Raw genomic sequence first — 27,194 nt, 5'->3', positions numbered from 1 at the left:
ATGTATTAGTAAACTTTTAATTTGGTTAACTAGTTTAACTTGGTTGAAATGTGGGCACTATGATACTAGAAATGGTTAGTGGTTTAATAAAATGTAATTATTGTTAATCAAGAAAGCTTGCCCTCACGGAAGGACTCTAATGGGTTAGATGGTGTTGTTATGAATTCTTGCCATGATTTGTTAGCTTAGTTAGTAGTTTCGGCCAAAATTGCTATCTTAGTGAATTTATGTGCAAGATTTGTAAAATGAACTTGGTTGTGATTTAATCTAGTTTATGCTTGTCTCGGTGGTTGCATTGTGTTTATCGGTGTCGCTTTCCTTGATTAAGTGAGGTTAGAAAACTCCTAACGGATGACTAACTTATTTTTAGGAGATTTTTGTAGACATTAATCAATTGCACGTTTTAGAACAATTTTAGGTGGTTAAAGTGTGTTTATCGTTTTAACTTTCCAAATGATTGTCATGTTCGGATTCCTGAAAGGGATACTAATTGTCTTAAATTGGAAAATTGACCGAATGCTTCTAGTGCCAAAACTGACTTAGTTGACATGCTTTGGTTGTGTATTAAGCAAGGCTATTTATATATAATCTACTATGTTTTATAAATATTCGTTTATGCCTACTTTAGTTTAATTAAAAAAAACGAAACAACTTATGTTTTTACCGGTAGTATAGTGACAAAGGTCTAGTATTATTTCTCCGCCCATTTCCGTGGATCGATACTTGGTTCTTACCGATACTCTACTACATATATGACGGGGTACACTTGCCTCTTTCGTGTGTGTTTTGATGTAAAAGTAATAATCACTTTTATAAATTTAAAACCAAATCGTGTGTAATTTCATTGTAAAAATATGTATAGTCGCGCACACGTCAAGTTTTTGGCGCCGCTGCCGGGGACATGGCGAGTTTTAGGAACGACCCGAGTCATTGTGTTATCGGTGTATATACTTGTTAATATTTGTGAATTTTTCCTTATTATTTATTATTTATTTATTTGTTAATATTTCTTGCTTTTAATTCAATTTATTCGTTTTCGTGATTCTTTTGTACACTTGTGAATTTTTATTCCATTTAGTTGTTCTAATCCGGATTTATTTATTCGTTTATTCGTTGAGTTTTCGGCTCTTAAAAATCATTTTTACACTGGCCGATTCGATTATTTTCATTGCTTTAATTTTTATAAAAATTTCGGCCCATTTTCGGATTTTTATAAATTTTTCAGCCCATTTAAAATAAAATTTTGTTTCTTTTCAGCAAAAAAAAAAACAGCATTGTTTTATTAATAGAATATTCACTGTGTCAGTTTTTCGTTTGCAGGTTGATGTCCTCAACTCCCGCGCCCGCTATTGCTGAGCCGACTGACGAACCAGCGCATAATCTTAGAAGAAGTAAGAGGCTGCGCGAAAGGTCACATGTCATTGCACAACGCATTGCAAATGCAATCGACGAGCCGGTGATTATCTCTAAAGACGAAAGCTCTGGGGACGAGGAGAGAGTCGTCATGGCGGACGACGACCGACCTTTGAATGAAACAAATCAGCCCGGAAGGGCAGGCCTGGAGCCGAGTACAGTTTGACGGACGTGAGCATGAAGATCCTGGGAGGCATATCGCTGCTTTTCTCGCTGTCTGTTCGACATTTAGGATTACAGGTGTTTCGGAGGATGTGATTCGGTTGAGGTTGTTTCCGTTTTCGTTACGTGACAAAGCTAGAGCTTGGCTTATGTCACTTCCATCCGGGTCCATCAGGACCTGGAATCAGTTGGCGGAGCAGTTTATGCAGAAATATTTTCCACCTGAGAAAACGAACAAGCTACGGAACCGGATTGTTTCCTTTCGCCAGGACGAGGGCGAGTCATTGCATGCGGCTTGGGAGAGATTCAAGGATTTGTTGATTGATGTGCCACATCATGGCTTCTCCAAGCGACAGCTGGTTTTGACGTTCTATCAGGGGCTCAGCTATAATACGCAGGAGCGATTAGACGTGAATGCGGGAGGCGATCTTGGAACTAAGACGCTGACTGAAGCGTATGATATTATAGAAAAAGCTGCGTTGAAATCCAGCTCGCGTCGGGAAGGAGATAGAGGTCGGGCATCATCATCATCATCTCGCTCAGGAGTTCATGTTGTAGACGACTACACGGCCATTACTGCACAAATCTCGGCTCTTGCATCGAGATTCGACAGGTCCCAGATGATTGCGCATGCTGGCTCGGGATGTGACCAGTGCGGAGTGTCACACGAGCCTGGGGCATGTTTCAGGGAGTCGTATATGAGGGCCACGAAGAAGTAGATTTCGTGAGTAATCAAGTGAGGCCGCAGAACAACCCGTACAGTAACACCTATAATCCCGGTTGGAGAAATCACCCAAATTTTGGGTGGCGAGCGAACGCAGGAAATCAGAACCCATTGGGGTTCACTCAGCGTGCTCCAGCGCCTCAGCAGGGTCAGCAGTACCAGCAGTACAACCAACCTTACCAGCAGCATCCATATTCGTACCAGAATCAGGGCACTGGGAGTAGCTCCCAGCAGCAGGCCCGTCAGTCTAGTTCCAAGCTGGAGGATATGATGGCTCAGCTTCTCTCTAGCTCCGAAAAACGATACCAACAAAGCGAAGATCGTTTTCTAGCTAACGAGGGAGAAATGAGGAGTCAGAAAGCCTCGATTCAGAATATCGAGAATCAGGTTGGTCAGCTGGCGCAAATAATGTCCAAAAGGCCCCCAGGTGGTCTTTCGGGTAATACAGAACCAAACCCGAGCGGACACAGGGATGTGAATGCTGTCATGACCAGGAGTGGAAAAACTACCGGACCCGTCATATCGGACTCACCACCTATCACTGGAGCGGTCCTGACTGACACACAGGACGAGGTGCAAGCCAGGCTACGCCCAGCAAGTACAACACAAGTCCAGGAGCCGGTCAAAGATTACACTCCACCACTACCTTATCCAGGCAGGCTGAAGAAACAGAAGAACGAAGAGCAATACGGTAAGTTCCTTGAGTTGTTAAGCAACTACACATTAATATACCGTTTGTTGAAGCCTTGGCCCAGATGCCAAAGTATGCAAAATTCCTAAAGGATATCCTCTCGAATAAACAGAAGCTCGAGGATATATCATGTGTGGTGATGAATGAAACTTGTTCTGCCGTTCTGCAAAACCGTCTGCCCATGAAAATGGGAGATCCTGGTAGTTTTACGCTCCCGTGTTTGATTGGAAACATGTCTGTTAGCCATGCATTGGCTGACTTGGGAGCGAGTATCAACCTTATGCCGTATAAGGTTTTTACAAAGCTGGATCTGGGTGAGCCGTCACCCACTAGGATGAGCATTCGGTTGGCAGATCGCTCAATAAAGTATCCGCGCGGATTTGTGGAAAACATGCTTGTAAAAATCGATAAATTTGTTTTCCCAGTGGACTTTGTTATCCTTGACATGGACGAAGATTCAAGAGTGCCTTTAATACTTGGACGCCCGTTCCTCAACACAGCGAGGACGATTGTTGATGTGGTAGCTGGCCAAATCACGCTCCGAGTAAATGACTAGCACGTGACATTTGATATTAAAAGATCAATGCAGCATCCGCAAAGTCACGATGACATGCTTTACTATGTCGACATTGTCGACGCATGTGTGTGCTCTCATTTTCAAAGCACTGTTGACGAGATTGATTTGGACACACGTCTGTCGTGTGGGGACCTGATTGGCATTACGCAGGAGGGCCACGATTTCGAGCAGCTAGTCTATCAGATTGGTGACGATGGTTCCCAGATTCCTGAGAGGTTTCTAGAATTTGGCCATGTAAAAGAGGAGGAAGCAAAGCCTTCGGTTGAAGATCCGACGCCTTTGGAGTTGAAAGAACTCCCGCCACATCTCGAGTATGCATTTCTTGACGAGGAGTGTCGCTTACCGGTCATAATTTCGGCATCATTGGAAAAGGATGAGAAAAATCAGCTTCTCGAGGTTCTAAGACTTCATAAGAGAGCCATTGCATGGAAAATCATGGATATCAAAGGCATCAATCCTTCTTTCTGTACTCACAAGATTCTGATGGAAGATGAGTACAAACCATGTGCACAGCATCAGAGGCGTTTAAATCCAAATATGCAGGACGTGGTGAAGAAGGAGGTGATTAAGCTGTTGGATGCCGGGATGATATATCCTATTTCGGACTCTGTGTGGGTGAGTCCAGTGCAGGTTGTACCTAAGAAAGGTGGTATGACTATAGTTTCAAATGATAGGAATGAGCTAATTCCTACCCATACCGTCACTGGGTGGCGAGTTTGCATTGACTACCGCAAGCTCAATGATGCTACTCGCAAGGATCACTTCCCGCTTCCATTCATCGATCAGATGTTGGAACGTCTGTCGGGGAAGTTGTATTACTGTTTCCTAGACGGGTTCTCTGGGTACTTTCAGATTCCTATCGCTCCTGCGGATCAGGAGAAGACTACCTTTACCTGCCCCTTCGGCACATTCGCCTACCGGCGGATGCCATTTGGGTTGTGTAATGCACCAGCGACCTTCCAGAGATGCATGGTTACAATTTTCCATGACATGATTGAGGATTCCATGGATGTTTTCATGGATGATTTTTCGGTATTTGGGGATTCCTTCGATCACTGCTTGGAAAATTTGAGAAAGATGTTGAAGAGGTGTGAGGAGACGAATCTGGTCCTGAATTGGGAGAAATGCCACTTCATGGTGAAGGAGGGCATAGTTCTGGGACACAAAATTTCTCACGCGGGCATGGAAGTCGATCCAGCTAAAGTCGACATTATTTCACGACTTCCGCCCCCACCTCTGTTAGAGCTATACGGAGCTTTCTCGGTCATGCCGGGTTCTATCGGCGATTCATCAAAGATTTTTCAAAAATCGCCAGACCCATGACCCGTTTGTTGGAGAAAGACGCCTCGTTCATATTTGGAGATGATTGCTTGAGAGCCTTTGACCTTCTCAAGCAAAAGTTAATTGAGGCCCCTATTTTAGTTGCACCCGACTGGAGTCTGCCGTTTGAGATTATGTGTGACACGAGTGAGTACGCTATAGGGGCCGTTCTTGGCCAAAAGAAAGAAAAGCACTTTCACCCGATCTATTATGCGAGCAAAACTCTTCACGACGCTCAGGAGCATTATACCACGACAGAAAAAGAGCTCTTGGCGGTCGTTTTCGCATTTGACAAATTTAGATCGTACTTGGTGCTTTCGAAAACCGTTGTATATACTGATCACGCTGCCATCCGATATCTCTTCAGCAAACAGGACGCCAAACCGCGTCTGATCAGGTGGATCTTGTTGCTGCAGGAGTTTGATATTGAAATTCAAGATAAAAAAGGTGCGTTGAATGTAGCGGCTGACCATCTATCTCGGTTAGAGCATGGAGACATCGTGGACGCGCGTTGGGATTCCATAAATGACAACTTCCCACACGAGTCTTTGATGAGTGTTGAGATATGCGATGAGTCGCCATGGTTCGCTGACCTTGCGAACTACCTTGCTTGCGGGATTCTGATTAAAGGGTTGACTCACCAGCAAAAGAGGAAATTCTTTTCAGATGTCAAGCACTACATTTGGGATGACCCTTACTTATTTCGGGTTGGTGCTGATCAGGTGATTAGGAGATGTGTTTCAGGGAAGGAGGCGACCGATATTTTGCGCCACTGTCACGAGGGACCTACCGGAGGCCACCATGGAGCCAACTTTACCGCCAAGAAGTTGTTGGATTCCGGGTTTTATTGGCCGACTATATTTCGTGATGCGCAGAGTTGGGTTAGAGCGTGCGATGCTTGCCAGAGGGCGACAAATATATCGGCACGTGATGAAATGCCTCAGAACTGGATTCAGGTTTGTGAAGTCTTTGATATCTGGGGGATAGACTTCATGGGACCATTTCCCCCCTCACGAGGTAATAAGTACATCCTGGTCGCAGTTGACTATGTATCGAAGTGGGCGGAGGCACAGGCCTTACCCACCAATGATGCCAGGGTGGTCGTGAGATTTTTGAAAAGCTTATTTGCCCGGTTCGGCGCTCCGAAAGCGCTTATCAGTGACAGAGAGACGCATTTTTGCAATACTCAGCTCGAGAGAGCTTTGTCCCGTTACGGTGTGCATCACCGTCTATCCACGCCCTATCATCCACAGACAAGCGGGCAGGTGGAAGTCACGAACCGGGGGCTGAAAAGAATCCTTGAGCGGTCAGTAGGTGCAAACCGCAAGGATTGGTCGGATAAGCTTGATGAAGCGTTGTGGGCTTTCCGTACGGCTTACAAGACGCCTATTGGGACTACTCCCTTTAGGCTTGTTTACGGAAAGGCATGCCATTTACCGGTTGAGTTGGAGCATAAAGCGATGTGGGCTCTAAAAACCACAAATCTGGACCTAAAAGCCGGAGGTGAAGCCCGGTTTCTCCAGATTCATGAATTGGAAGAGTTGCGACAACGCGCTTATGAAAGCTCCGTGTTGTACAAGGAGCGCACGAAGAGATTGCACGATAAACGCTTGAAGGACCACAAAGAATTCCATGCGGGGATCTTGTTCTTCTTTACAACTCGCGGTTGCGCTTATTTCCCGGAAAGCTTCATTCACGTTGGACAGGCCCATACACAGTCAAAGAGGTATTTCCGTATGGGATTGTTGCAATAGAGAACGCGGACGGCGTTATTTTCAAAGTAAATGGGCATCGCTTGAAGTTGTACGTTGCCGGGCCGACAGAGTCGGTGATGGAGGTCATTGAGCTCCAAACCCCGCACACATCATAAGTGTGGGGAGGAGAGAGTCTACGCTGCTGATTCGTGGATCAAAAATGCAGCAAGAGCGTATTTTGCGCTTTAGGGGTAGTATCGTCTTTTTAGGAATTTTTCTAGTTTTAGCTTGGAGTCTTGCTATCGACTCGTCGACAAAAATTTAGCATGAGTCTACGCTACTGACTCGCCGACAAAAATGTAGCAGAAGCGTCTTTGGCGCTATAAGGGTAAAATTGTCCTTTTTTGTGTTTTTGTAGTTTTAGCGTAATTTAGGTTAGTTAGGTAGTTTCCGTTAGTTTGTTTTAGTTTCGTACGTGCCGAGCGAAGGTTCTGTGCTGCAATATTGTTATAACAGTTGGCGTATTGAAAAAATAGCGAAAAACGGCCAAAACAGTTGCTGGAAATGGCTTCTGTGGAAAACTTCTGATCTGCAGCTGTTGCACGGTCGTTCCTCGAGTCGCACGACCGTGCGTTTCCGAGGGCCGGCACGGTGGATCGCACCCTCGGTGCATCTCCGAGAACAGTTGCTAGGGTTTGGGCGATGTCGGTGACGCACGACCGTGCAATACGGAGAACGACCGTGCGTCAGGCTGAAGGCAGTTTTGTCATTTGGCACTATAAATACCCTCATCTGCAGCCCCCATTCACAATTCGCGAAACCCTACCAGCACCAGGCCGTTCCAGAGCGATACTTCATCAAATCGCATGATTTTTCGCACGATCTCACACCCTTCTTCGCACGGTACGTTCCTAGTTGTAGATTTCTTGTTTCCTTGCTTTCTAGGTTAGATTTCCTCCGATTTTTCAAGGGATTTATTAGGGTTCTCTTCATAAACAAATCGAAACCCTAACCCTTGTTTGAATCTTGCTTATCGTGAACACCCGGTTAAGTTTCCGACCCCTGTTAGTACAAAAAAAGTTGTTGATTTTGAGAAAATCAGGCTATTCGAAGTTCAGGGGTTCGAAATCTGCAGGTCACTTGTCGCACGGACATTCCTTGGATGGAACGGTCGTGCCATTCAGGGTGATTCACGATGTCAGCTTGTTGCTCGGTATTGCACGGTAGTGCCGTTGATCGCACGCCGTGCAGTTCCGACATCTCTGGGCAGATGGTGCTTGTCATCGGCGACGCACGACCGTGCGTCTCGTCGCATGACCGTGCCATATTCCCAGATCAGAATTCAAAGCTTCTTCATAATTGGCTGCTCGGCTGTTTTTTATTCAAATTTTTCCTGTTTCCATCTCTCTAATGTTATTTCTCATATAGATGAACCATCCTTTCCTTCAATTCGACCCCAACAATGAGCGAGAGGCTTTGTGCATCCCGAAACGAGACGCATTATGGGCACGGCGGGGGCAGTTCGGAGTCCCCCGATGGTTGGATTGGGAAGTCATGCAGGAACTCAATCAGTATGACAGACTAGACAACATGATGAGTCGCCCGCTTACAAATCTGGTCGGTTGCACCGACCCGTTTACCTGGAGTTGACCATAGAGTTCTTCGCATCTTATGCCTATGAAAAGCCGGTTGCTCATCGAAAACCCAAATTCCGCCACAAGGAGCGGGTAGCTTTCAGGTTATGTGGTCGATGGCATAGGTGGTCGGTTGGTCGTTTGGGTAGAAGGCTCGAGATTTATACTAGGGAAGACATGGATGATCCCGATGTCTTCACAGATCAGTTCACCTTCCCTTCTGATGCAGCAAAGGATGCATTTTGGGCTGCAAATGCCGTTGGGGACCCCTACAACCCGAGGATGTCGAAGGCCTCGCGACTCAGAGACCCTTTGGTGCGAGTGATGCACCATGTATTTAGCCATACGATATGCGGTCGTATGGACAGTCTTGGTAACTGTCCAACACCAGATTTGATCTTTCTATATGCGTTGGTGGAGAAAGCGCCTATCAACCTAGCCGCACGAATGGCTGAATACTTCGTCAAGTGCTCGGGGCGGACTCCGAGCAGTCAGATACATGGCGGTCAGTATGTGACCGAAATAGCGTACAACGAACGCTATATGACTGAGGAGGTGCTTCAGGGTCTCACTCTGATAACCGAGGGGGTTCATGTCGACATTAAGTCACTAAAGGCCATGGGGGTGATTGTAGAGCTAGATAGGGGGGACAGGTTGAGGGGGCTAAATAACGAGGTCTGGGACCCGTTACCCCCACTTCCAGCAGACGAAGAGGATGTAGAAATGTAGGAGCAGCACGCAGTTCAGCAGCACGGACTGCACATACCACCACAGACACCGCCACATGAGCCGCAGCACCATGAGTACCACCAGCATCAGGATTGACCAGAGTTTTACCAGCAGTTCCAGCAGATGCGTGTTACGCAGGAGCAGCATGGTACTTACATTGACCAGATTAGATCTAGCCAGGACCAGATCCGGGCTAGTCAGGATCAGCTCAGGGCCACTCAGGATCAGCTTAGGCATAGCCAGGAGAGTTTATATCAGGGGGTGAGTGCCGGTTTTTCATACTTGTTCGGGGAGATGCATCATGCATATCCCGACTACTTTCAGCACCCTCCACAATTCCCACCGTGGAACCCCCTGGTTATGGCGATGCGGGTCCGTCCTTTACTAGAGACGATGATGGTGATGACGCTTAGGAGCGGTGGAGTGATAGTTGGTGGTTGTTTTTAGTATTTCAGTACTTTGTTTTGGGTGTTTACTTTTGACTGTTATTTCAAACACCCCGGTTATGTATGTTTTATTTTTCAGACTCTTTACTTTAGTTGTTATGTTATGTCTTTGTTGGGATTATTAGTATTTATATTTATGTATATTATGGTTGATTTGTGATTTTTCTGTTTCTGTTCTATTTTGGTGCACATATGACATACTTGCAGGTTTTGGGCTATTGGATTTTGGACCGGAGCACATGACAGATACAGCTTCGGAATCTCGTTGCATTAACATCATCTTGAGGGGAGTATTGTTATCCTTTTCTCTATATTTCGGGTCTCGCATTGGGGACAATGCGAAGTTCAAGTGTGGGGAGGGGGTTAACTTTGTTAACTTTTTTACTTTGTTTGTCCTCATAAAAAAAATTCAGAAAATCAGAAAAATCATTCAAAAATAGCTGTATTTTGTATATATTTTAGTAAATAAACCGGTTGGTTGTGTTTTAGAAAGCTTCGGACTTGATAAAAACTCGACAAGAAAAATATTTTTGAAAAAGGAAACCGGAAAGCGTGACAAACAAAGAAAGACTTACATGATAAGTTTTCACACTTTTACCCATTCCATCCGTTACGTGAGCATATTTGAGCCTATTGTTATATATTTGTTCATTTTGGATATAGGAGTGAGCCGGATGTTATGTGTAATTTAGAACTTGTCACTAGTATGCTTGTTAAGACCATGAACTTGTGGATTTGTGTGAAAGTGATAGAGGCACTTAGATTACCCCTTTGTTGTAAACCTTGTTCTTTGTGTTGTGCTCCCCGTTCACCTTATATTACCCTTTAGGATTAACCATGTCGAGCCTTCCCGTTTACTTTTGTGTACCCACATTATCGCCCACTTAGCCAAATTTAGCCTTTGTATGTTTTAACCCTTTTTAGTGTTGAAACTCGGACAAAATAATCGTTTAACTAGCATTTATTTCAGTTTATTGTATAATCTTTTTATGTTAAAAAAACAGAAAATAAAACACCCTAAAATAGGGTAAAGTTGATAAAAATCGAGCAATTTTGAATGCTTAAATGTTAAAATTTCGTTGATAAGCTCGATTGCGCAATAGTCGCCTTTTTAAGACATTTGTATGTGCACTTTTATATTTCTGTTGCTAGTTAAACGCTACTACCGAGTTTTAACCATTTTCGCCACTTTATATGTCCACTTCCATACCCTTCGCCCAAGCCTAACGTTACAACCCGTAAAGACCTCTTGATTTACACTTGTTTGCATGTTAGTTGGTGGAGACGAGATCTTATGACAAGCTTATGATATTGCATATTTCATTGACGAGGCATTGAGTGTTTGCACATACACATTTTATGTATGTTTCATAAATAAAACCGAGTGTGTGTGAACATTGTGAGTCGTGTGAAGATTAACATGTTGAGTCAATTAAATGTGAAGTCACGACTTTTTGGTTGTCGCTTTATAATTTCATATGCTTGTTGGGGTTTGAGTCTTTTGATGTTGTCTTTCGACAAACTGGCTAACCGTTTATAGTAGTTTTCAATAAAATAGTGCGTAAATTATCGTTCTTGTTTGTTTCTGTCTTTTATTGCTTTTTAGTTCAGCTTGCTTGAGGACAAGCAAGGTTCAAGTGTGGGGAGATTTGATATTCGCTAATTTACACATATTTTAGTCCCCCGTTTTACCCCTTATTTTATGCTTTTTCGGCCGTAAAACCGTCATTCGGATACTTAATTATCTACACTTTTGTTTACAGGCCTAAAACAGCATACCAGACAAGATGATAGCAAAAACGAGGACTTTCCGGACAAAACGACGAAGCTGCGAACCTTCTGTTAGAAAAACTGACCTGGGCGTGTGGAACGGTCGTGCGACCTGATGCACGACCGTGCATCTCCGATAACCCATGAAAGGCCCGGCAGTGAACGAGGGTGCAACTCCGCGTGCAGGGCATTGAAGGCCAACCCGGGAATGCACGGTCGTTCCAGATCTTGCACCCCGTGCGGATCCGATGATCAAGCCAACCTCGGAACTTAACGACCAGTGCGACCAGGCGTGCAACAAGAACCTCGGTAATGAACGACCGTGCTATATGAAGAATGGTCGTGCGATATCGAATCCGGTCAACGATCGGATGACATCATGCAGTATGGTGGACCACCACCAATAATTGCTTAAAGTGCACGGTCGTGCGATCCGTGCACGACCGTGCGACATCGAAAAAACATAAAAACAGAATAGAAACATTCTGTTAGTAACTCTGGAATTTTGGAGAGCTTTGCAGGCGATTTTGAGGCTCCGAAGGCTTCTGCAGTCACCCGGATTCAAGCCACATTGCCCGGTTTAGCTCGTTTACTATCCGGATTCTCATTCTTATGCTTGTTTATGGTTTGGTTTCTCAAATCTTTCCATAATTTTGTTATGTTTCAAGCATTTAGACTGATTAGTATGTATTAATGTAAGCCTTTGGGCAAAAACGCAACAATCCCTTGCTTGATTATAGCCCTTAGTATGTTAATCTTTGTTTGTAATGACATTTTGAAGTATTTTCTATGATTATCTTTGATGATTAGTTTGCAACCTTGTTATTGATATTGATTTCTTGATTATAAGTAATTGTGTTGGATGATTGGTGCTTGGTTAGTTAAGATAGTTGAAAAATGAAGCTTAATTAATCATGTATTAGTAAACTTTTAATTTGGTTAACTAGTTTAACTTGGTTAAAATGTGGGCACCATGATACTAGAAATGGTTAGTGGTTTAATAAAATGTAATTATTGTTAATCAAGAAAGCTTGCCCTCACGGAAGGACTCTAACGGGTTAGATGGTGTTGTTATGAATTCCTGCCATGATTTGTTAGCTTAGTTAGTAGTTTCGGCCAAAATTGCTATCTTAGTGAATTTATGTGCAAGATTTGTAAAATGAACTTGGTTGTGATTTAATCTAGTTTATGCTTGTCTCGGTGGTTGCATTGTGTTTATCGGTGTCGCTTTCCTTGATTAAGTGAGGTTAGAAAACTCCTAACGGATGACTAACTTATTTTTAGGAGATTTTTGTAGACATTAATCAATTGCACGTTAAAGAACAATTTTAGGTGGTTAAAGTGTGTTTATCGTTTTAACTTTCCCGTGATTGTCATGTTAGGATTCCCGAAAGGGATACTAATTGTCTTAAATTGGAAAATTGACCGAATGCTTCTAGTGCCAAAACTGACTTAGTTAACATGCTTTGGTTGTGTATTAAGCAAGGCTATTTATATATAATCTACTATGTTTTATAAATATTCGTTTATGCCTACTTTAATTTAATTAAAAAAAACCAAACAACTTATGTTTTTACCGGTAGTATAGTGACAAAGGTTTAGTATTATTTCTCCGCCCATTTCCGTGGATCGATACTTGGTTCTTACCGATACTCTACTACATATATGACGGGGTACACTTGCCTCTTTCGTGTGTGTTTTGATGTAAAAGTAATAATCACTTTTATAAATTTAAAACCAAATCGTGTGTAATTTCATTGTAAAAATATGTATAGTCGCGCACACGTCAAGGCCCCCAACAAATAGTTGTCTGTCAGGAAAAAGCAACTAGAGCATAGTTGTATGTAGATCTTGTCAGGCTGGGTCTTTAGGAGCATTTGAACAATATTTATTTGTCTTATTTAAATCTGAGTTGTCGGAACAGAATATTTGGCTAGATGTTGTCTGTAATAATTTGTTTGTTATTTGGGACACGGTATGGGACGTGTTATTTAAACTGAATAGTGATAATAATTGTTATGGAAACTTCTGGACAATCTGTTTTGCTCAGTGCCATGCCCCGATGATTCCGCCATCGGTTGGGGTGTGACACGAATCCAATCAGTCAAGTGATGAGAAGACTTACCTTGTGCATGAAAATGGATGTTACAATTAGCGATGCGGTCCAACACCGCTTCCTATAAACATTTTTGTCACGACAAGGGATCTAGGTAACAACAACGGTTACCGCATATGGCGATGCGGCCTGGCACTGCATCTCGTACACATCTTCATCAAAGCAGAGGATGCGGAAATGACCGAAGTTACCGCGGATGGCGATGCGGCCCGGCACTACATCCTATCCACAGAGCAAAGGGGACTGACACCTTCACAGCAAGTGGCGCCAATGATAGTTGCCTGTCAGCCCACACATAAGCAACGCTGGCACACAGACTGACAGGTGCAGTGGGTCGTGGCGTCACCTCCGTGACCGACAAGCCTGACACACCTGCAAAGGGCTGGGCGTTGTCAGTCTAGCCACTCAATTACCCTCCTTCACTCCTCGGCTATAAATACTCATCCCGGACCAGGTTTGAGGTATCGCTTATCAAACTCTCTCACTCATACTACTATCACACACTTTGCACTCAAGCAATTTACTGATTCTCATGCTGGAGAGTGGTAACAAGGAGCACCCCCACCCTCATCCTCCTTGTTACGAGTCACGGTATGTTTTTCCTTGTGCAGGAGACAGATCAGCGGACGATCCAGCCACCGATCCTCAGAAAGAAGGGATTAACCCTACTTGACGAGACCAGTGAATTAACCTCCCTTGGTTAACCACTATTTCATCATTGGTGCCCACAGCTACTCTTAGCACTTATTTCCATCTCTGTCTTTCTTGAAGATCATGTCTGATCGTCAAAATAATGCTACCGGGGAAAACCTCAACCTCAAAAACTTGGGACCGACGGGGACCACTCCCCCAGCCCAATAGATCGGCCACGTTGGCACATCCGCACAGGGGGGGCGCTCCCCCATGTTCATTCCAGACTTTTCACATTACGCTTCTGTACTGCCCCCAGGTTTGGATCCATACCTGGTATTTCCAATAACAGACCGGCCTCGCCTCAGCCTACAACAAATCTTTCGCAGATGCGCAAACACCTGGAGAGCCCACCCCCGCACCATACACACCTGCGGCTCGTATCTTGCAATACGAGGGTAGGGCGCCCACACATCCCGCTTCTCGGGATAGGGGCGATGCACGCGGATCCTCCTACTGTACCATCCACACACTCCGTGAGGACAACTCCACATATGGGTCCCGGGATAGGGGACAAGTACATGACCGCCTGGGCCCACATGGCGAAAATCGGCCCAGTCAACTATTCGCCGAGGGTCCGGCATACATAGCCGTCTGAGGCCGCACCCCCACAACGAGGGGTACGACCGCACCGACCCAGACGACCACACCTACTGTGGGGACTCTCATTCAGCTGATAGCCGACCAGGAGAATACAATTACGTTCCCCCCACACAACCCCGCACCGTATACGATCGCGCTGCAAAGCACAATCAAGCCTAACCCTATAGGCCAAAGTCCACGGTCGAAAACTCCAAATTCATATCGGAGATCGCCCAAGCCCCACTCACCACGAGCAAACTCCCACTTACAGTGGGAAAATACAATGGTTCGTCAGACCCTCACGACCATATGAATATCTTTACCGGGGCTAGCTGCATGGGTCGTTGGGACGAAGCCAGCTGGTGCCATTTCTTCCCCCAGACCCTCACCGGACTAGCGAGGGCCTGGTTTGATTCTTTGCCAGTAGGATCACTGGCCTCATTCGTATAATTGCAAGAAAAATTTCATGCACACTTCAGCCAGCAAAGACGTCACAAGCGTGATCTGTTGGACGTCATGAACATCTGGCGCGGAGAGAACGAAAGTTTGGAGGCTTTCGTCATCCGCTACAATAAATGATGCCTCGAAATTGGCGGGGTAGCAGACCAAATGGCCCGCAACCATTTCCTTCGAGCGGTCAATCATGACGAAATAATTATGACAATCTCGGGCAAGGAAGGTTTGCCAAAGAAATGGGACGACGTCATGGCAGCAGTCAAGACGTATGCCCAGACCACGCGGTCTCTCAAACCGCACACTGGCAAAAGCCGCCGCCAGAAGGAAGGCCAATCCTCCCGCCAAGAGGTCAAGCGCAACAACAACAAGCACAACCGGGACACATGGAATCAAGGCAACGATTCCAAACCATACACCCCACGCGGGCATCAGCCCGACGCGAGGGACACTATTAATGCCCAGCGAGATCAGCGGGCATCCAAGAAGGAGTCTCGGGACCGCAATTGGACCGAACTCACGAAGTCGCCAAGAGAGGTCCTTCAAACAGAAGCTCAGTTCTTGCGACCGGCCCAACCTATGAAGTCCAAGAAGGGCCAAGATTTGACCCTTTACTGTGAATATTATAAAGACTCGAGCCATTCTACCAACAATTGCATCAGTCTCTGATTGGAGATTGAGCAAGCCCTAAAAGAGGGGAAGCTACAACACTTGTTGTCAGCCGCACAGAAATAAACTAAGCGCATTACCCCCAACGACGAGGGCACCTCCACAGGAAAAAAAGCCATGTATGTGGCCACCACCCATATGAACAATGGGGGTCGTGGAAGGCCGCGCAAAGCGGCAAAAAGAGGGGATGACGACTGGCAAGACGAACAAGTCATTTTCCCGAGAGTCCGAGGCGGACCGCGTGACAGGCGCGCCGTCGTCATCACCGGCTACCTAGCTCATTACTGCACTGAGCGTCTATTTATCAACCCGGGCAGTACTTCCGATATTATCTATGAGCAATGTTTCAACCAATTCGATCAAGAAGATGAAGATCGATTGCAGACGATAGACTACCCATTGGCCGGATTCTCGGGGGAAACAGTGTTCTCTCTAGGCCAAATCACATTCCCCGTGCGCCTTACCAACGGTAAGCACACGCGGGTCGAGGAGGTAAACTTCATGGTTTTACCCCACACCTCCCTATACGACGTACTTCTCGGGAGAGAATCACAGGGCGATTTTAACATGATAATGTCCGTTCCCCACTCTGCTATAGGTTTTCCAACCGAAACGGGGATCGCGATAATTTATGCCCGCAGAGAAGTAATGTCGACGGACGAACTGCGTGCAACCAAAACGACAAGGTTGAACCCCAACACCGCACCCGAGAAATGGGTACTTAATGCAAGGTACCCCGAACAGTCGGTGATGTTGGGTCACGCCTTGTCTAATAGCACAAGAGCGCTCCTGAAACAACTTCTCTTCAGAAATCAAGACATCTTCGCATAGACACCCGCCGACATGACAGGTGTACCATGCGAAGTCGCGCAACACTTCTTGAATACCCTACCAGGTATCAAGCCCGTGACCCAAGGCCAACGCCACCTTGGATCCGTAAAGAACGAGGTGATGAACGAGCAGGTCAAAGAACTGCTCTCCGCAGGCATCCTGCGGGAAGTCAAATACCAGACTTGGTTATCCAACCCTGTCATGGTAGAAAAAGCGACTGGGGGCTGGCGCATGTGCGTTGACTATAAAGACCTCAACAAAGCCTGCCCCAAAGATTGCTATTCACTTCCGGAGATCGACGAGAAAGTCGACAACCTCGCCCTATTCTGATGGAAGTGTTTCCTCGATTGTTAAAAAGGCTATCACCAAGTACAGATGGCAATCGAGGATGAAGACAAAACGACATTCCGTACCCCTACCGGAAATTACTGCTACACAAAAATGCCATTTGGGTTGCGCAATGCGGGCGCAACCTATCAAAAACTGATGAATGACACTTTTGACGATCAAATCAGCAAGAGTGTCGAGATCTACATGGACGACTTAGTCGTCATGGGCATGGAGGAGGATACCATGCTCCAAGATATCGAAAAAACATTCCAAACTCTGCGAAGCGTTAACATGAAGCTCAACCCAGGGAAATGCTCGTTTGGAATGGAGGAATGAAAGTTTCTTGGATTTATCGTCACAAAAGATGGATTCAAGGTCAACCTGGAGAATGTCCAGGCGATCGAGAGCATGTCATCGCCTTCCACGATAAAGAGATGCAACGAATAGCCGGCCGGCTAGCCGCGTTAAACAGATTCTTAGCCAACCACGTCGCTAAATCTTATCCCTTTATCAGTACTTTGCGCAACTGCCTAAAGAAGGAACAGTTTCAATGGACCGCAGAGGCAGAGAACGCTTTCCGGGAAATGAAAGAGTGTTTGATCCAACTCCCAACTCTCACTGCACCACACCAAAAAGAACCACTCATCCTGTACTTGTCCGCCGAACAACGCGGTGGGCGCGGTACTCATAGTGGAGAGAGAGGGGTCCAAACACCAATCTATTATGTCAGCAAAATGCTCAACGATCCAGAGATAAGATACTCCATCATGGAGAAGTTGTTACTCGTGCTGGTACATGCATCCAGACGGCTACGCCATTACTTTGCAGATCACGTCATCATCGTGTTAACCAACTACAGGATCGGGCAAATCTTCTCCAAGCCCGAAATCTCTGGACGACTTGCCAAATGGGCCATTGAACTGGGTGCGCACACCTTGATTTATAAGCCCCACCTAGTAATCAAAGGCCAGGTTTTAGCTGACTTCGCCGCGGAAGTACCGGCAAATCGCATCCAAGAATGCGAAGACGGACAAAATCCTACACCTCCATCGTCCCCATCAGACATCTGGGCACTATATACCGATGGTGCATCAAACGAGAATGGTGCGGGTGCAGGTCTGCGACACGTCAGCCCTGATGGCCAAGAGCTTACCTACGCCACCCGCATCGATTTTAAAAGTACAAACAACGAGGCAGAGTACGAGGATTTAGTCGCAGGGCTACGCTTGGCAGTCAAGCTCGGCGTACAACATTTGGAAGCGCACGTCGACTCATTACGAGTTGCGGGGCAAGTCCGCGGTGACTACACCGCGAAAGGGGATATCATGATCCTCTATCTCGAACAAGCCAAGCAACTGACATCACGGTTCACCTCCTTCAACATTCGCCATATTAACAGGAGTGAAAACAAACCCGCGGATGCACTTTCAAAACTTGCATCCACCAGCTTCCAACACTTGGCAAAGGAAATACGTATTGAGATCCTGCAAAATCCTTCAGTACCCCTGCGCCAAGTCAATGTCATCCAATACGGTATAGCGTCTTGGATGAAACCAATTATAAGATACCTACAATCTGGTATCACCCCTGAGAGTAAAGTAAAGGCACGCAAACTACAGTACAAGGCGTGTCACTATCAAATGGCAGACGGTATCTTATACCGCAAGTTATACTTAGGGCCACTCTTACGATGCGTTGACCCTCAAGATGCCACATATCTTGTCAGAGATATACATGAAGGAATATGTGGCATACACGCGGACCCACACATGGTAGTGTCCAAAATCATGAACGCTGGGTATTACTGGCCTGACATGCACCTGGACGCGGTTAAGATCTTGCGCAAGTGTTTCAATTGTCAATGACATGCACCAAAAACGTTGCGCCCAAAGAACAACCTGATCCCTGTCACCACCGCATTGCCTTCCCAAAAATGGGCAATCGACGTGGTGGGACTTTTTCCAGACGCACCAGGTGCGGTGAAATTTATCATAGTGGTCGTCGACTACTTCACCAAATGGGTAAAAGCAAAACCGCTAGCCTCTACCACCGCTATGATAACAAGAAAATTTGTCTGGGAACACATCATCTGCTGTTTCGGTCTACCAATGTGCATCGTAATCGATAACGGCACCAACTTCGCTGCCGATGATTTCCAAAACTGGTTGAAAGAACTAAACATTAAACACGTCCTCTCTTCAGTGGCGCATCCGCAAGGGAATGGCCAGGTTGAAAGCATCAATAAAAGTTTAGTCGAATGCATAAAAGCATGGTTGGGAACAGCCAGACACGGCTGGGTCGATGAACTTCCAAGTATCCTATGGGCGCATAGGACCAACTCGAAGACAAGCCATGGTGAGACACCCTTCAGCCTAGTCTATGGCTCTGAGGCGGTGATCCCAGGCAATCTCGGCCTCCCTTCACCTAGAATGTTGGCCGTCAACAAAATTGACAACGGCGACGATCGCAGGCTTGACTTAGACCTTTTAGAAGAAAGGCGAGAAAACGTAGCAATCAACGAGCCTAAGTACAAAACAAAACTTGAAAAATACTACAACGCGCGCGTCCGCACTTGCATATTCAATCCGGGAGATTATGTCCTTCGCAACAATGAGGCTTCTAACGCAGAACGCCCAGGGAAACTTGCCCCCAAATGGGAAGGCCCCTATCTCATCCAAGAGGTTTTGGGCAAAGGCGCGTACAAACTGCAAACGTTAGAAGGGGACCCTATCGCAAAAACATGGAACGCATAGCAGCTTCGACGCTGCTACATGTAAGCTGCATTTTACATTTTCTATGTAACCTACTGGCCCGCATGTGACACCCCAGGAAAACCAGTGAACGATACAGCTTACCTAGCTTCCTCAGTGAGTGCGTACCAAATTTCGGGACGAAATTTCTTTTAAGTTGGGGATAATGTGACAACTCGAATTTCCAAGATTTCTATTTCGCATTTATTGCACGTTCATTGTTCGTGTAGTTAATTATTTGCACAATTGATTGCTATGGAATGGTATACGTTTTGATGCAATAAATCGTATTGTGTGATTGTGCATGGTTGTTTGATTAATTGTGATAGACTTGGCAATTATGTGAACTTGGTGGTGAAACTATGAAATGCTTGTAAGATGGTATGCTTGTGTAAAATATAATTATTCAGGGTGTATTGAGTAATTGGTGAAAATTTAATTATACTTAACCCTAATCCTTCACTAAACCACACACACAAAAATCCAAGCACGTAGTTCACAATTCTCTGGCAATCATCACCAAATCATTGGCAAGACATCACAAGTTTGATTCCTCTCTTTCTCTAGGATCAACACAAGGTAATTGTTAATCATTGTTTATTGATTGTTTGATTGTTATTAATCCATGATTCTTGTAATTCTTGAAAACCCTAGTTTATCATATGATGGCTCTGTGCTTTCAATTGATGTTGATTATTGTGATATGATGAATGATTGGCAATAAGATTGTTCACCGAATGATTGTGGTAATCGTTAATTGATTGTTTATGAAATCTACACCCTGTATACATGAATTAGGGTTTCTAGATCATATGAACTATAAGAACGTAACTGTTGAATATGTGTGTGTAACTGTTCCGATTGCGATTGTGATTTGTCTGAGTTTGATTTGATATGTTAGTCCGAACATTGAATGAAATAGTCTGAGTTTTAGTATAACACAATGAACTCCGAACTTTGATAAGGAAATTAAGGTTCGACCTTAAACATATTGTGTTGTCTGAGTTTCATGTGAAAACAACAAAAGGTTCCGACTTTTAAAAACCCTCACAAGGTCCGAGTTTTGTTGGGTTTCCTTGTCCGACCTTTAAAGGTTAAGGTAAGGGGTCCGACTTTTATTCATGAAGGGGAGGGGTCCGACTTTTGAACAAGGGTTTGGGTTGTCCGAGCTTTTGAAATGAAACACCCCATGTCTGAGTTTCATGCATCAAGCCCCCCCCCCCCACACTTGGTCCGAAGTTTATGTATGGATATAACATGCCGTCCGAGTTTTATAAGTGTGAAAGGGTCCGAGTTTTGTGAGCCCATCTATGGTCCGACTTTTTAACCCATGACCCTATGTCCGAGCTTTACTTGCCTTGTGATGTCCGAGTTTTGGGACATGATTCCTTATCCGACCTTTAAACAGGGGAAGCCCCCCCCCCCCCCCCACACTTGTCTGTCTTGGTGTGATGATTAACTGAAACTGAATATATGTTATTACATGCTTTAACCTGTAAAGTGTTAATTGTATTATATTCATCAGATTGGTAAATCATGCAACTGTTGTTCAGCCTGATGACCCATAAGGTGTGTGATTGATTAACTACGCTAGAATTGACCAAGGACTCGGCCATATGATGCATAATTGGTTAAACGTGAATTATAACTGTTATGTGTTGCATGATGATGATTGCTTAAAGACACTTCGTTGCATATGTTACGTGCGAAATCCTTGAGAACTTAACTGATTGTATACACATGCATACTATAGGACGGGATTGAGTATTCGTGAGCACATAGTTTAACATACCGAGCAAACCAAGGTGAGTTCACACAGCCAAGGCATGGGGTTCCCAGGGTGGGAATGGGATTCGGATCGTAGACATTATATTAAACAATTGAACTTATAACTTTACTTTGGATTTTCATTATTACACTTCCGCTATTGATACTATGTTTGGTTTAGAACATCAATTGTATTGAAATGGGTTTTACGAACTATCTTATTTATATTATGCTATGTTCAATATGATTGATGGCTTGATCCTGGTCAGTCACGCTCCCAAGCGGTGGTACTCCGCGTGTGGATTTTGGGGGTGTGACAGATTGGTATCAGAGCCATTGGTTATAGAGAACTTGGTTTTAATATGGGAAAACGTTTTTATTAAAACCAGACTATAACCAGAACAGTGCTCTCAACGATCCACAACGATGCTTCGCTCCACGTGCAAGACTCGACATCCTAGGTAATAAGGTTTATGTTTATTACCTGCTTGCTAGAATAGCATAGAACTTTGCTCGAAGTATGCTTACATTACTTTGCTCACTACCTGTTATTGCTTAAGAACATCTATGTGCTTACACTCTTCTGTCATCGCTCTATTCGCGAACCTCTCTAACTCATGTTGCATTTGCTATGAAGATCATGTCTGGATGAATTAACATGACTCAAGCCCAGCTAGAGGCTCTCGTTCAAGCTCAAGTTGCTGCGGCACTTGCAGCTGCTCAAGCAGGTAGTATACCCTGCAGTATAGACACACACTAGGATCTTTAGATCCTACATTAACTCTTGTGATTAACCTTGTCCTATTCGTACACAATAGGTCAACACGCTCAGCAGCCCGTCTGCACATTCAAGAACTTCATGGACTGTCGTCCAAGTACTTTCAGTGGCACCGAGGGGGCAGTGGGACTCCTCCATTGGTTTGAGAAGCTAGAATCTGTGTTCGAAATGTGTGAATGCCCTGAGGCTCGCAGGGTTAAGTACGCCACTGGTACTTTGGAAGGAATCGCGTTGACTTGGTGGAACGCGCAAGTACAGATCCTCGGGTTGGCAGCTGCTAACGCCACCCCTTGGAATGATTTCAAGGAATTGATCAAAAGGGAATACTGCACTCGTGAAGACATTCACAAGCTGGAAGATGAACTGTATCACTTGAAAATGGTTGGGTCAGAGATTGAAGCTTATACTAAGAGGTCGAATGAACTGGTCGTGCTATGCCCAACTATGGTGGACCCTCCATACAAGCGTATTGAGTTGTATCTCAAGGGTTTGGCGTCAGAAATCCAGAGCCACGTAACATCGGCTAATCTTGACAATATTCAGGCTATTCAGCGCCTCGCTCATCGCATCACAGATCAGGCAGTGGATCAGAATAGACTGCCTAAACGTATCAGCGCTACTGCTACCTCTACTGCTTCTACTACACTTGCTACTCCCAGTGAAAACAAGAGAAAATGGGATGGGGATTCCAGCAAGGGATCAGTTTCTGTTCAGTGTCAGCAGCGCAAGACAAATGACTACCAGAATCCGAGTCAGCAATCATCTGGCAGTCAGGGGCAGGGTGGATATCGGGGAATTCACCCACTGTGTAATAAGTGCAACAGACACCACAGCGGAAGATGTCGCAGGGAACGTTGTCAAAGATGCCTCAAGATGGGTCATGAGGCTAAGGATTGTAGAAGCTCACGGCCAGCAAATCAGAATCAGCATCACCCACCGCCAGCTCCACAGAACCAGCACCAGCAGCCACAGCGTGGAAACCGGGGATGTTTCCAGTGTGGGGCTGAAGGCCACTACAAACGTGATTGCCCTCAGTTGAACCAGAACCAGAATCGCAACAACAACAATAACCAGGGCAACGGGAACAACAACAACGGGGGAAACAACAACAACAATGGCAACGAAGCTCGGGGTCGTGCTTTTGTGTTGGGTCGGGGCGGCGCCATGAATGATCCCAATGTGGTTATGGGTAAGTTTCTTCTCGACGATATCTATGTTACTGTCTTATTTGATTCGGGTGCTGATACAAGTTATATGTCCTTAAAAATGAGTAAATTGTTAAAACGAACACCAACACCCCTAAACACCAAACATGTCGTAGAACTAGCAAATGGTAAGAGTGTAGAAGCCGCGCACATAATCAAGGGTTGTAGCATTGTTTTAGCTGGTCAGACCTTCTCGATTGATCTTATTCCATTAGTTCTGGGTAGTTTCGACATCGTTATCGGCATGGATTGGTTATCCAAGCAGCAGGCAGAGATTCTATGTAAGGAGAAGATCATTCGTATTCCTCGTACGGGAAAGGAACCTCTCGAAGTTCAAGGCGACAAGAGTGGTGCTGTGGTTGGCATCATCTCTTTCTTGAAGGCTCAGAAATGTTTACGAAAGGGTCATACGGCTATCTTGGCACTTGTTACAGATGCATCGACAAAAGAGAAGAGAATAGAGGATATTCCAGTTGTACGCGAATTTCCTCAGGTGTTTCCTGAAGATTTACCCGGTTTACCGCCTCATCGTCAAGTCGAATTCCAGATTGAGTTAGCTCCTGGAGCAGCACCAATAGCCCGTGCACCGTATCGTTTAGCTCCAACCGAGCTAGAAGAACTATCAAAGCAACTACAAGAGCTCTTGGAAAAGGGCTTTATTCGTCCAAGCTCTTCGCCTTGGGGAGCTCCAGTGTTATTTGTGAAGAAGAAAGACGGTACGTTCAGAATGTGCATCGACTACCGTGAACTCAACAAAGTGACGGTGAAGAACCGCTATCCTCTTACACGTATAGACGACCTATTCGACCAGTTGCAAGGGTCGTGTTATTACTCCAAGATAGACTTGAGGTCAGGTTACCATCAGCTGAGAGTCCGGGATGAGGACGTCTCTAAAACTGCATTCAGAACTCGCTACGGCCACTACGAGTTTCTTGTCATGCCATTCGGGCTTACGAACGCGCCTGCAGTATTCATGGATCTTATGAACAGGGTGTGCAAACCCTATCTTGACAAGTTCGTCATTGTCTTTATCAACGACATTCTGATCTACTCCAAGGGTCAGGAGGAACACGAGCAGCACTTACGACTTATCTTGGAACTTCTTCGAAAGGAACAACTGTACGCAAAGTTTTCAAAATGTGACTTCTGGCTTCGTGAAGTCCACTTCTTAGGCCATGTGGTGAATAGGGATGGGATTCATGTCGATCCATCCAAGGTGGATTCGATCAAGAACTGGCCTGCACCGCGTACACCGACGGAAATACGCCAATTCTTGGGTTTGGCGGGGTATTACAGACGATTCATTAAAGACTTTTCGAAGATCGCGCAGCCGCTTACTATGCTGACACAGAAAGGTGTCACCTACCGTTGGGGAGTTTCATAAGAGACCGCTTTTCAGTACCTAAAGGATAGGCTTTGCAGTGCACCTATTCTCTCATTGCCGGAGGGCACAGATGACTTCGTGGTTTATTGTGACGCATCGATACAGGGTCTTGGTTGCGTATTGATGCAACGGGATAAGGTTATTGCTTACGCTTCGCGGCAACTCAAGATTCATGAACGGAACTACACGACGCACGATTTAGAGCTGGGAGCTGTTGTTTTCGCGCTTAAGATATGGCGACACTACCTGTACGGTACCAGGTGCACGATTTACACCGATCACAGGAGTCTCGAGCATATTCTTAAGCAAAAGGATTTGAACATGCGTCAACGGAGATGGGTTGAACTACTGAACGACTACGAATGCGCCATCAAGTATCATCCAGGCAAGGCCAATGTTGTGGCTGACGCCCTCAGTCGGAAAGACACTCTACCTAGGCGCGTACGAGCTTTGCAACTCACTATTCAGTCCAGTCTTCCTGCACAGATACGAGCTGCTCAGATAGAAGCATTGAAACCCGAAAACGTCATGGCTGAAGCCTTACGCGGTTCAAGGCAACAAATGGAACAAAAGGAAGACGGCGCCTACTATGTAACGGGGCGTATTTGGGTCCCACTTTATGGCGGTTTACGAGAGCTTGTGATGGACGAAGCACACAAGTCTCGCTACTCGGTACATCCAGGGTCGGACAAAATGTACCACGACATCAAAACTACTTATTGGTGGCCTAGCATGAAGGCCCACATCGCCACCTATGTTGGCAAGTGCTTGACCTGTGCAAGAGTCAAGGTTGAATATCAGAAACCCGCAGGTCTACTTCAGCAACCCAGAATACCACAGTGGAAATGGGAAGAAATTTCCATGGATTTTGTAACAGGCCTACCCAGATCCCAGCGTGGGAATGATACCATATGGGTGATCGTGGATCGACTCACCAAGTCTGCACACTTCCTGGCTATAAAGGAAACGGATAAGTTCTCCACTCTCGCAGACATCTATCTTAAAGAAGTTGTTTCGAGGCACGGGGTGCCCACCTCCATCATTTCGGATCGGGATGCACGATTCACGTCAGAGCTATGGCAAGCGATGCACAAATCTTTCTGCTCACGGTTAGACATGAGCACAGCGTATCATCCTCAGACGGATGGGCAGTCTGAGCGAACGATCCAGACTCTTGAAGACATGCTTCGGGCATGTGTCATTGATTTCGGCAACGGCTGGGAAAAGCATCTCCCTTTGGTGGAGTTTTCGTATAATAACAGTTATCACACCAGCATACAAGCCGCTCCATTCGAGGCATTGTACGGACGTAAATGCCGGTCACCTCTCTATTGGGCAGAGGTGGGGGATAGTCAGATCACGGGTCCAGAGATTGTAGTGGACGCCACAGAAAAGATTGCACAAATACGACAACGCATGGCGGCAGCACGCGACCGTCAGAAAGCATACGCGGATAAGCGTAGGAAACCGTTGGAATTTCAGGTCGGGGACCGGGTTTTACTAAAAGTCTCACCCTGGAAGGGTGTGGTTCAATTTGGTAAACGAGGCAAGCTCAATCCACGGTATGTTGGACCGTTCGAGATCATTGAGAAAATAGGCAAAGTGGCCTACAAGCTAAACCTACCAGCTGAACTCGGTGCAGTTCACAATGTATTTCACGTGTCGAATCTGAAGAAGTGCCTGTCAGATGAGACCCTCATAGTTCCTTTTAAGGAACTCACTATCGACGAGCGGTTGCAGTTCGTCGAAGAGCCAGTTGAAATCACGGACCGGGATGTTAAGGTCCTCAAAAGCAAGAGAATCCCTCTTGTTCGAGTTCGTTGGAACTCCCGACGTGGCCCAGAGTACACCTGGGAACGCGAAGACCAAATGAAAGAAAAGTACCCCCAGTTATTCGGAACCAATGCAACCACTACTGAGGCTGAAGCTACTACTACTGAATTTCGGGACGAAATTCCAAATCAACGGGGGGATAATGTGACACCCCAGGAAAACCAGTGAACGATACAGCTTACCTAGCTTCCTCAGTGAGTGCGTACCAAATTTCGGGACGAAATTTCTTTTAAGTTGGGGATAATGTGACAACTCGAATTTCCAAGATTTCTATTTCGCATTTATTGCACGTTCATTGTTCGTGTAGTTAATTATTTGCACAATTGATTGCTATGGAATGGTATACGTTTTGATGCAATAAATCGTATTGTGTGATTGTGCATGGTTGTTTGATTAATTGTGATAGACTTGGCAATTATGTGAACTTGGTGGTGAAACTGTGAAATGCTTGTAAGATGGTATGCTTGTGTAAAATATAATTATTCAGGGTGTATTGAGTAATTGGTGAAAATTTAATTATACTTAACCCTAATCCTTCACTAAACCACACACACAAAAATCCAAGCACGTAGTTCACAATTCTCTGGCAATCATCACCAAATCATTGGCAAGACATCACAAGTTTAATTCCTCTCTTTCTCTAGGA

At 45.4% G+C, this 27,194-nt stretch overlaps 1 protein-coding gene across 1 annotated transcript; it reads left to right on the top strand.

Annotated features, from left to right (window-relative positions):
- Positions 1 to 17,415: 17,415 nt before the first annotated feature.
- LOC110907277 lies at positions 17,416 to 18,696 on the top strand. Its single transcript, XM_022152280.2, has one exon. The coding sequence runs from the start codon at positions 17,416 to 17,418 to the stop codon at positions 18,694 to 18,696; it is 1,281 nt and encodes a 426-aa protein (XP_022007972.2).
- The last annotated feature ends 8,498 nt before the right edge of the window (positions 18,697 to 27,194 follow it).

The sequence above is a fragment of the Helianthus annuus genome, chromosome 14 (genome assembly GCF_002127325.2).
Source record: "Helianthus annuus cultivar XRQ/B chromosome 14, HanXRQr2.0-SUNRISE, whole genome shotgun sequence".
NCBI classification, from domain to species: Eukaryota; Viridiplantae; Streptophyta; class Magnoliopsida; order Asterales; family Asteraceae; genus Helianthus; species Helianthus annuus.
Note: the sequence above shows the minus strand (reverse complement) of the source record. Positions and strands in the feature narration are given on the sequence as shown.

Excerpts from the sequence above, each read along its gene's own strand:
- LOC110907277 (XM_022152280.2), top strand. The coding sequence starts at position 17,416 with ATGAAAGAGTGTTTGATCCAACTCCCAACTCTCACTGCACCACACCAA.